This window comes from Entelurus aequoreus, linkage group LG15, assembly GCF_033978785.1.
Source record: "Entelurus aequoreus isolate RoL-2023_Sb linkage group LG15, RoL_Eaeq_v1.1, whole genome shotgun sequence".
NCBI lineage: Eukaryota > Metazoa > Chordata > Actinopteri > Syngnathiformes > Syngnathidae > Entelurus > Entelurus aequoreus.
Window position 1 is genome coordinate 55,088,104 of NC_084745.1, and position 13,004 is coordinate 55,101,107.

Genomic DNA, 13,004 nt, shown 5'->3' on the forward strand with positions numbered 1-13,004 from the left:
GAAGGAATAGGAATGGCGACTTGGATGTGAACACATTTTGTTCCACCCTGAGTCGAGTCACGTTTAGCAGCAGTTTGTTTGCCAAGCAAGAAGAGTATTTTACATTGATTATTGAAAATATATATATATATATATATATATATATATATATATATATATATATATATATATATATATATATATATATATTTTTTTTTTTTTTTTAATACATTTTTTAGAATCAGAATGAATAGGAATCGCGATTTGGATGTGAACACATTTTGTTCCACCCTGAGTCAAGTCACTTTTAGGAGCAGTTTGTTTGCCAAGCAAGAAGAGTATTTTACATTGATTATTGAAAAAAAATAAAAATATATATATATATATATATATATATTTTTTTTTTTAATACATTATTTAGAATCAGAATGAATAGGAATCGCGATTTGGATGTGAACACATTTTGTTCCACCCTGAGTCAAGTCACTTTTAGGAGCAGTTTGTTTGCCAAGCAAGAAGAGTCTTTTACATTGATTATTGAAAAAAATAAACAAATATACATATGTTAATCAATTTTATTAAATAATGAATCTATTTAGAATCAGAAGGAATAGGAATGGCGACTTGAATGTGAACACATTTTGTTCCACCCCGAGTCGAGTCACGTTTAGCAGCAGTTTGTTTGCCAAGCAAGAAGAGTCCGGGACACAAGAGTACGTTTCTGTATCGAGATATAGATCTTCTTTTATTCCAATCATGAAACCACTAAAAGTTGCCAATACAACTTTTGAATGAAAGGCACAGGAACAACCAGACCAGGCTGATAGGAGACTGAAAGCAAAGGACGGTACAAAAGACGCACGTACAAACGTCCGAGAGTCCGAGGAACACAAACATGTTCCCGAGAGCAGAACTTGGGTTTTCTTTTTCCAACTATTGCTTTTTTTCCAGACGGAGGCTGCGACCGCCGTGTCGTCAGGACACGTAAACGTTAGCTTCAGCCTCTTTGGTCTCCGCCGTAACAGAATGCTCCAGCCACAGACTCGACAAAGGGGGGACAAGACGATCGCCACGACGACAACAACGTGATTGACGGCATCCGAGCGGCTCCTCGGGCGCACTCGTGCTACCTCCGCAGCCGTGCTACTTGGGGGGGGGGAAATAAACCGATCCGAACGTAAACGCGGCAAATGTGGCGAGTTTTTATGAAAGAAAGGAAGTCTTCGCCGAGAGGATGCGTCCCGCTCAAAGGAGCGGTAAAGACATCGTGCGCGCTTCCGGGATCCAGTCCGTCGCCGAGGCCGTGGATTACCTGGCGGGGGAGGAGTCGGCCGACAGCCTGGTGAGGAACTCGCGCAGCTCCTTGGCGGCCTGGAAGCGGCCGTAGCGCCTCTTGGGCCGGGTGCACTCGTCCAGCAGCGCCTCCAGCTGGCCGTCTTTGGCTACGTGGGCGGGGGGGTCGTGGAGGAGGCCCCCCGTGGTGCCCCGCCAGGTGGCGTAGCGAGACAGCAGGTTCTGGCACACAGCGTAGTAGTTGTGGTCCACGGTGACCCGGGTGCACAGGGAGTCCTTGGAGAAGGACAGGCAGGCCTCGCGGTCGCACTCCTCGAAGCGGCTCTCGTACCACACGTCGTAGTTCTCCGGTTTGTCTGCGGGGGGACACGGGGGCGTTACATGTTGCCACGACAACCACAACACACAATATATGTATATTACCATTTTTGAAGATAATGAATCGATTTAGAATCGGGATAAAAATAAATCTTAATTCAGATGTGAAACTATTTTCTTGCTCTAGCGCCCCCTAGGAAAAAAACAAAAACTGCGTGTAACTCCCACTAGGAAGGTCGTAGAGACATGAAACAAAAACCTGTATGTAGGTCTCACTTAGACCTACAATTCATAATGTCACATCCTCAGGCAAAAACCAACAGGAAGTTGGCAATTTCCCCTTCAACACAAAACACTCATTTTTGCCTCTTTGAGCTGTAATTTGACCCCCTGAGAATACTTCAAAACTCACCAAAATTTTTACACACATTGGGACTGGTGGAACTTGCGATCTAAGAAAAAACCGAACCCCAAAACTCAAAAATTGCGCTCTAATAAAACAGAGACAAAACTGCTTCTCAGAGGAAAACACAGACAAAACTGCTTGTAACTTCCGGTAGGAACGTTTTAGAGACATGAAACAAAAACCTCTACGTAGGTCTCACTTAGACCTACAATTCATAATGTCACATCCTCGGGCAAAAACCAACAGGAAGTTGGCAATTTCCCCTTCAACACAAAAAATGACTGAAAACACTCATTTTTGCCTCTTTGAGCTGTAATTTGACCCCCCTAGAATACTTCAAAACTCACCAACATTTTTACACACATTGGGACTGGTAAAACTTGCAATCTAAGAAAAAACCGAACCCCAAAACTCAAAATTGCGCTCTAGCGCAATTTTTGAATAAAACAGAGACAAAACTGCTTCTCAGAGGAAAACACAGACAAAACTGCTTGTAACTTCCGGTAGGAACGTTTTAGAGACATGAAACAAAAACCTCTACGTAGGTCTCACTTAGACCTACATTTCATAGATTGAAATCCTTCAGCAAAAATCAACAGGAAGTTTGATATCCCCACTTCAAAACAATTTTTTTTTTAAAAAGCGGTCACCAAACATCAAACATTATCTCCTCTGAGCGCGTTTGTCGTTTTGGCTTCAAACTACTACAGGAGAGAGATTGAACCCTTCTGATTAAAAGTTGGCGAAAGCGTTTTAATAAGTGCTACGGTTTTGATTTTACGAGCCTTCAAAGAAAAGAACCACTGTGACACAACTTCCTCTAACTCCCAGTATGAATATCGTAGAGACATGAAACAAAAACCTCTATGTAGGTCTCACTCAGGACTACCACTGGACAAATTGGGACACCTAGGACTAGCACCTGCCAAAATGAGGACCCGACCAACGCTGCTTGCAGCTTTATTTTTAATGTAATTTGTTTATTCCTATTTTCATTCCAAATGTAAAGTTTTTACTTTTTATTTGATAAAGTAATTATTTATTTTATTTATTCATCCAAACATTTTAAATCTTTATTTTTTTTTAACTTCACTTTTTTTTTTATAAAACTTGAATATAACTTAGTTTTGTACTTAAACCAATTCATGGGAAAAAAATGTTCTACAGTTTGTTTTTTAGTTAAACAAACAAACACAGGGGGCGGATCCCACTTCCTGTACCAACAATGTGCGCCACGAGGGACAAAGTTCCTGTTCAGGGACATTTGTCTTATCAGTGACGGAGCAGGAAGGGGCTAGGAGCACCATTGTGATAATAATTATAGTGTTGTGCTTTTAATTCATCTATCAGAATGTTGGTCCATGCCTCAGAGGCAGGTTATGTTTTTACCAGTGTGTGTGTGTGTGTGTGTGTGTGTGTGTGTGTGTGTGTGTGTGTGTGTGTGTGTGTGTGTGTGTGTGTGTGTGTGTGTGTGTGTGTGCCCACCTAATCTGGAGGGGATCCATATTGCACAACAATGTAAAATGTTGTTATCGAGTTATTGAGGAGACATTTTGGCTCAGGATGAAAGTTTTGTGCACAATTGTTCTTTTCTCTTCACCTTGAGATTTCATTTGAAAGGAGAGGAAAAAAAAAAAAAAAAAAAAAAAAAAAAAACAATCTGGGAGTGGACAGCAGCTGAGGTGAAAGCTTTTCAGACTCGGAGAGAACAAACAATATTTGATGCTCTGCGGCCAAAGAAGCCATACGAGCTTTTCATTGGGCATAAATGAGCCACTCTGGAGATTTATTAAGAGAATAAAAGTCTTTCTGCCGCGTATTTCCTGATGCTTTTTTGTAAAGGGACGTGTTGGAATACACAATCATGTAAATGTGTTGGAATACACAATCATGTAAATGTGTTGGAATACACAATCATGTAAATGTGTTGAAATACACAATCATGTAAATGTGTTGAAATACACATTCATGTAAATGTGTTGAAATACACATTCATGTAAATGTGTTGAAATACACATGAACCATATACCAGTGTATAAGACTGTATATAACACCAGTATATAACACCAGTATATAAGACTGTATATAACACCAGTATATAACACCAGTATATAACACCAGTACATAACACCAGTATATAACACTGTACATAACACCAGTATATAACACCAGTACATAACACCAGTATATAACACCAGTATATAACACCAGTACATAACACCAGTACATAACACCAGTATATAACACTGTATATAACACCAGTATATAACACCAGTATATAACACTGTATATAACACCAGTATATAACACCAGTACATAACACCAGTATATAACACCAGTATATAACACCAGTATATAACACCAGTACATAACACCAGTACATAACACCAGTATATAACACTGTATATAACACCAGTATATAACACCAGTATATAACACTGTATATAACACCAGTATATAACACCAGTATATAACACCAGTACATAACACCAGTATATAACACTGTATATAACACCAGTATATAACACCAGAATATAACACCAGTATATAAGACTGTATATAACACCAGTATATAACACCAGTATATAACACCAGAATATAACACCAGTATATAAGACTGTATATAACACCAGTATATAACACTAGTACATAACACCAGAATATAACACCAGTATATAACACCAGTATATAACACCAGTATATAACACTGTATATAACACCAGTATATAACACCAGTATATAACACCAGTATATAACACCAGAATATAACACCAGTATATAACACCAGTATATAACACTGTATATAACACTGTATATAACACCAGTATATAACACCAGTATATAACACCAGTATATAACACCAGTATATAACACCAGTATATAACACTAGTACATAACACCAGAATATAACACCAGTATATAAGACTGTATATAACACCAGTATATAACACCAGTATATAAGACTGTATATAACACCAGTATATAACACTGTATATAACACCAGGATATAAGACTGTATTTAACACCAGTACATAACATCAGTATATAACACCAGTATATAACACCAGTATATAACACTGTATATAACACCAGTACATAACACCAGTATATAACACTGTATATAACACCAGTATATAACACCAGAATATAACACCAGTATATAAGACTGTATATAACACCAGTATATAACACCAGTATATAACACCAGTATATAACACCAGTATATAACACCAGTATATAACACTAGTACATAACACCAGAATATAACACCAGTATATAACACCAGTATATAACACCAGTATATAACACTGTATATAACACCAGTATATAACACTGTATATAACACCAGTATATAACACAGTATATAACACTGTATATAACAAATGTATATAACACCAGTATATAACATTAGTATATAACATAGTACATAACACCAGTATATAACACTGTATATAACACTGTATATAACACCAGTACATAACACCAGTATATAACACCAGTATATAACACTGTATATAACACCAGTATATAACACTGCATATAACATAGTACATAACACCAGTACATAACATAGTATATAACACCAGTATATAACATAGTACATAACATAGTACATAACACCAGTACATAACATAGTATATAACACCAGTATATAACATAGTACATAACACCAGTATATAACATAGTACATAACACCAGTATACAACACCAGTATATAACACCAGTATATAACACCAGTATATAACACCAGTATATAACACTGTATATAACACCAGTATATAACACCAGTATATAACACTGTATATAACACCAGTATATAACACCAGTATATAACACCAGTACATAACATCAGTCTATAACACCAGTATATAACACAGTATATAACACTGTATATAACATAGTACATAACACCAGTATATAACATAGTATATAACACCAGTATATAACACCAGTATATAACACTGTATATAACATAGTACATAACACCAGTATATAACACTGTATATAACATAGTACATAACACCAGTATATAACACTGTATATAACATAGTACATAACACCAGTACATAACATAGTATATAACACCAGTATATAACACCAGTATATAACACCAGTATATAACATAGTACATAACACCAGTATATAACACTGCATATAACATAGTACATAACACCAGTATATAACACTGTATATAACATAGTACATAACACCAGTATATAACATAGTATATAACATAGTATATAACACCAGTATATAACACTGTATATAACATAGTACATAACACCAGTATATAACATAGTATATAACATAGTATATAACACCAGTATATAACACTGTATATAACATAGTACATAACACCAGTATATAACATAGTATATAACACCAGTATATAACACCAGTATATAACACTGTATATAACATAGTACATACCAGTATATAACATAGTACATAACACCAGTATATAACACCAGTATATAACACTGTATATAACATAGTACATAACACCAGTATATAACACCAGTATATAACATAGTACATAACACCAGTATATAACACCAGTATATAACATAGTATATAACACCAGTATATAACACCAGTATATAACACTGTATATAACACTGTATATAACACCAGTATATAACACCAGTATATAACATAGTACATAACACCAGTATACAACACCAGTATATAACACCAGTATATAACACCAGTATATAACACCAGTATATAACACTGTATATAACACCAGTATATAACACCAGTATATAACACTGTATATAACACCAGTATATAACACCAGTATATAACATCAGTACATAACATCAGTACATAACATCAGTCTATAACACCAGTATATAACCCAGTATATAACACCAGTACATAACACCAGTATATAACACCAGTATATAACACCAGTATATAACACCAGTATATAACACTGTATATAACACCAGTATATAACACCAGTATATAACACTGTATATAACACCAGTATATAACACTGCATATAACATAGTACATAACACCAGTACATAACATAGTATATAACACCAGTATATAACATAGTACATAACATAGTACATAACACCAGTACATAACATAGTATATAACACCAGTATATAACATAGTACATAACACCAGTATATAACATAGTACATAACACCAGTATACAACACCAGTATATAACACCAGTATATAACACCAGTATATAACACCAGTATATAACACTGTATATAACACCAGTATATAACACCAGTATATAACACTGTATATAACACCAGTATATAACACCAGTATATAACACCAGTACATAACATCAGTCTATAACACCAGTATATAACACAGTATATAACACCAGTACATAACACCAGTATATAACACCAGTATATAACACCAGTATATAACACTGTATATAACACCAGTATATAACACCAGTATATAACACTGTATATAACACCAGTATATAACACTGCATATAACATAGTACATAACACCAGTACATAACATAGTATATAACACCAGTATATAACATAGTACATAACATAGTACATAACACCAGTACATAACATAGTATATAACACCAGTATATAACATAGTACATAACATAGTATATAACACCAGTATATAACATAGTATATAACACCAGTATATAACATAGTATATAACACCAGTATATAACATAGTATATAACACCAGTATATAACATAGTACATAAGAGTGGAACAAGCTCCCTCAGTGAAAAGAGCGTGACATCATCCCAGGTCCTCTTTGCAGCAGTCAAGCAGAACATTTAAAGGGAACAAGACTTTCTTCTCAAGGACGAAGCTGAGCTAAGCAAAAAAATAAAAAGTAAAAGTGTGAGCGCTCTTTTGTCTGAGTGTCATTGCAAAGAAGGAAGTGACATGTGCAGAGTGGCAATCATGTGGAGATGTGATGGGAGGCAGAAGATGACATCATCATTGTAGCTTGACTCCCAGCTGGGAATTACAGGAGACTGTCACTTATGGACTCCATAGTCCTAATTGACTATGGAGTCCATAATGACAATTAGGACTATGGAGTCCATAATGACAATTAGGACTATGGAGTCCATAAGTGACAATTAGGACTATGGAGTCCATAATGACAATTAGGACTATGGAGTCCATAAGTGACAATTAGGACTATGGAGTCCATAAGTGACAATTAGGACTATGGAGTCCATAAGTGACAATTAGGACTATGGAGTCCATAATGACAATTAGGACTATGGAGTCCATAAGTGACAATTAGGACTATGGAGTCCATAATGACAATTAGGACTATGGAGTCCATAATGACAATTAGGACTATGGAGTCCATAAGTGACAATTAGGACTATGGAGTCCATAATGACAATTAGGACTATGGAGTCCATAAGTGACAATTAGGACTATGGAGTCCATAAGTGACAATTAGGACTATGGAGTCCATAAGTGACAATTAGGACTATGGAGTCCATAATGACAATTAGGACTATGGAGTCCATAAGTGACAATTAGGACTATGGAGTCCATAAGTGACAATTAGGACTATGGAGTCCATAATGACAATTAGGACTATGGAGTCCATAAGTGACAATTAGGACTATGGAGTCCATAATGACAATTAGGACTATGGAGTCCATAAGTGACAATTAGGACTATGGAGTCCATAAGTGACAATTAGGACTATGGAGTCCATAAGTGACAATTAGGACTATGGAGTCCATAATGACAATTAGGACTATGGAGTCCATAATGACAATTAGGACTATGGAGTCCATAAGTGACAATTAGGACTATGGAGTCCATAAGTGACAATTAGTACTATGGAGTCCATAATGACAATTAGGACTATGGAGTCCATAAGTGACAATTAGGACTATGGAGTCCATAATGACAATTAGGACTATGGAGTCCATAAGTGACAATTAGGACTATGGAGTCCATAAGTGACAATTAGGACTATGGAGTCCATAATGACAATTAGGACTATGGAGTCCATAATGACAATTAGGACTATGGAGTCCATAAGTGACAATTAGGACTATGGAGTCCATAATGACAATTAGGACTATGGAGTCCATAATGACAATTAGGACTATGGAGTCCATAATGACAATTAGGACTATGGAGTCCATAATGACAATTAGGACTATGGAGTCCATAATGACAATTAGGACTATGGAGTCCATAATGACAATTAGGGACTATGGAGTCCATAATGACAATTAGGACTATGGAGTCCATAATGACAATTATGACAATGGAGTCCATAATGACAATTAGGACTATGGAGTCCATAAGTGACAATTAGGACTATGGAGTCCATAATGACAATTAGGGACTATGGAGTCCATAAGTGACAATTAGGACTATGGAGTCCATAAGTGACAATTAGGACTATGGAGTCCATAAGTGACAATTAGGACTATGGAGTCCATAAGTGACAATTAGGACTATGGAGTCCATAAGTGACAATTAGTACTGTGGAGTCCATAAGTGACAATTAGGACTATGGAGTCCATAAGTGACAATTAGGACTATGGAGTCCATAAGTGACAATTAGGACTATGGAGTCCATAAGTGACAATTAGTACTGTGGAGTCCATAAGTGACAATTAGGACTATGGAGTCCATAAGTGACAATTAGGACTATGGAGTCCATAAGTGACAGAAAAAAAATGTGTCTGGGGGGGGGGGGGGGGGGGCAGTGCGTATGTGTGCTAATTCTAAAACTTTTCCATTCAGCAACCGTGTTCAAGAACTAATTAGGTTTGTAAATGGAGGTCGTCTTCTTCACGGCGGAAGTTTAATGAACGCGGCGTGTTTGGTCGACAAATCAATCGGCCCGACTCCCAAACGGATCAATCATCACACTTTCCAGCTGGGATGGCGGCGTATTAGATGTTGGAGTTCAGCGCTCATTTCCTGTGACCTTGTAACGCTCGCTAGCGCCGCATCCCGCGTGCTCGGCAAACAACCACGCCGTGAAGACGGTCCACGTGACGGCGGCTCCACTTGTCCGCCTCCCGGCGTGTCGGCCTGACAGCGAGCAGCGACACGAGTCAGCACAACAACAACAATGACAGGATGGCGGTTTCACCCGTGCCACGTTGCTTTGCTCTCGTCAGTCCCCGACCCACCCGCTTATCTCTAAAAGAAGAATACAATCACACATATATTCCTTCACATCTGTCACGGGGGAAGGCGGGCGGAGCTTCAGCATCTGCCGACACAACAGTCCATCACTTTAATAGGATTTCTGCAGAAAAGCACAAATCAAAACAAAAGTGACTGGGTGGTCCTCCCCCCCTCTGAGGGGGGCTGGCGTGTGATGGATCTCCTTATGAGCTTTGGGGGGGGGGGCGGGGGGGGGGCTCGTTATCACCACTGCCTTAAAGGGGAGGGGCATCTTCAACTGCAGGAGCAGGTTCAGACTTCATAGACCAGGGCCAAGGACCCCCTACTTGTAAACTGCTCATGAAGGTTCCTTGTTAAGATGTTCAATTAATAGCAATAAAGTCGCTAATACTGGAGGCAGTTGGCAACTCACGCGCTAATCGCTAGCTGACACCCGGAGCATTTTGGTGTTGCTTGCTTACGGGTATTTGCTGTCGTCATTTATTGAATCTGCAGTCTAACACGTATGTCTTATGTGTGACTGCCATCTACTGGTCCCACTTATCATTAGATCATGTACCGTATAAAATAGCTTCGCCGTCCATTTTTGAGGAAATTAAAGGATTTTAAAGGCCTACTGAAAGCCACTACTACCGACCACGCAGTCTGAGTTAATTCCACGACTGTATATATCGGTATCGGTAATTAAGAGTTGGACAATATCGGAATATCGGATTATCGGCAAAAAAGCCATTATCGGACATCCCTAGTTATTTACACGGAAATATTTTGTAAATGTTTATTTACACACCTTAAAGGCCTACTGAAAGCCACTACTAGCGACCACGCAGTCTGATAGTTTATATATCAATGATGAAATCTTAACATTGCAACACATGCCAATACGGCCGGGTTAACTTATAAAGTGACATTTTAAAATTCCCGGGAAATATCCGGCTGAAACATCGCGGTATGATGACGTATGCGCGTGACGAAGTCCGAGTAACGGAAGTTATGGTACCCCGTAGAATCCTATACAAAAACCTCTGTTTTCATTTCATAATTCCACAGTATTCTGGACATCTTTTGCAATTTTTTTTAATGAACAATGAAGGCTGCAAAGAAGACAGTTGTAGGTGGGATCGGTGTATTAGCAGCGGACTACAGCAACACAACCAGGAGGACTTTGTTGGAGCGCTAGCCGCGCTAGCCGCCGACGTCACCTTGACTTCCGGGCCGCCAAACGCATCGGGTGAAGTCCTTCGTCCTTCTGCCGATCGCTGGAACGCAGGTGAGCACGGGTGTTGATGAGCAAATGAGGGCTGGCTGGCGTAGGTGGAGAGCTAATGTTTTTAGCATAGCTCTGTGCAGTCCGGTTGCTAAGTTAGCTTCAATGGCGTCGTTAGCACAGCATTGTTAACCTTCGCCAGCCTGGAAAGCATTAACCGTGTATTTACATGTCCACGGTTTAATAGTATTGTTGATTTTCTATCTATACTTCCAGTCAGGGGTTTATTTCTTTTGTTTCTATATGCAGTTAAAGCAAGATGCTATCACGTTAGCTCGTAGCTAAAGCATTACGCCGATGTATTGTCGTGGAGATAAAAGGCACTGAATGTCCATTTCGCGTTCTGGACTCTCATTTTCAAGAGGATATAGTATCCCAGGTGGTTTCAAATACAAATCTGTGATCCACAATAGAAAAAGGAGAGAGTGTGGAATCCAATGAGCCAGCTTGTACCTAAGTTACGGTCAGAGCGAAAAAAGATACGTCCTGCACTGCACTCTAGTCCTTCACTGTCACGTTCCTCATCCACGAATCTTTCATCCTCGCTCAAATTAATGGGGTAATCGTCACTTTCTCGGTCCGAATCTCTCTCGCTCCATTGTAAACAACGGGGAATTGTGAGGAATACTAGCTCCTGTGACGTCACGCTACTTCCGCTACAGGCAAGGCTTTTTTTTTATCAGCGAGCAAAAGTTGCGATATTTATCGTCGATTTTCTCTACTAAATCCTTTCAGCAAAAATATGGCAATATCGCGAAATGATCAAGTATGACACATAGAATGGATCTGCTATTCCCGTTTAAATAAAAAAAAAATCATTTCAGTAGGCCTTTAAGTGTGCCTAATATTCAGAAAAATAGGGTAGTAGTTCAATATTTTGTTGCCGGTACCAATATATACTAAAGCGCTAATCGCTAAATGGCAAGAAGAGTGCTAATGGCTAGCTGGCAACGAGAGCGCTGCCCCTGCTGGCTGCTGTCTAGAGCGCACTTGTTGCTAGCTGGCAACTAAAGCGCTAATCACTAGATGGCATCTGTAGAGTTAATTGCTAACTGGCAACTTGTCTGTTAATAACTAGCTGGCAACTGGTGCACTAACTGCTAGCTGACAACCAGGGTGCTAATCACTAGCTGACAACGGGCGCACTAATCGCTAGCTGACAATTAGGGTGCTAATTGCTAGCTGACAAATAGACTGTTAAACGGTAACTGGCGACAAGAGTGATAATTGCTAGCAGGCGACTAAGCTCTAATCGCTTGCTGGCAACTAAAGCGCTAATCGTTAGATGGCATCTAGAGAGTTAATTGCTAACTGGCAACTGCACTGCTAATGGCTGGGTGGCAACGGGCTAACATAGTTAGCTGGCAACTAAAGCGTTAATCGCTAGATGGCATCTGGAGAGTTAATTGCTAACTGGCAACTTGTCTGTTAATAACTAGCTGGCAACTGGCGCGCTAACTGCTGGCTGGCAACCAGGTTGCTAATCACTAGCTGACAACGGGCGCACTAATCACTAGCTGACAATTAGGGTGCTAATTGCTAGCTGACAAATAGACTGTTAAACGGTAACTGGCGACAAGAGTGATAATTGCTAGCA

General features: G+C 38.7%; 1 protein-coding gene across 1 annotated transcript in view; it reads right to left on the reverse strand.

Annotated features, from left to right (window-relative positions):
- Positions 1-579: 579 nt before the first annotated feature.
- LOC133630515 (divergent protein kinase domain 2A-like) overlaps positions 580-13,004 on the reverse strand; it is a 14,961-nt gene continuing 2,536 nt past the window's right edge. The window contains exon 2 of the mRNA XM_062022127.1: positions 580-1,628. Coding sequence (XP_061878111.1) covers positions 1,288-1,628 — 341 coding nt within the window. The 3' untranslated portion in view covers positions 580-1,287. The remainder of the gene's footprint in view (positions 1,629-13,004) is intronic.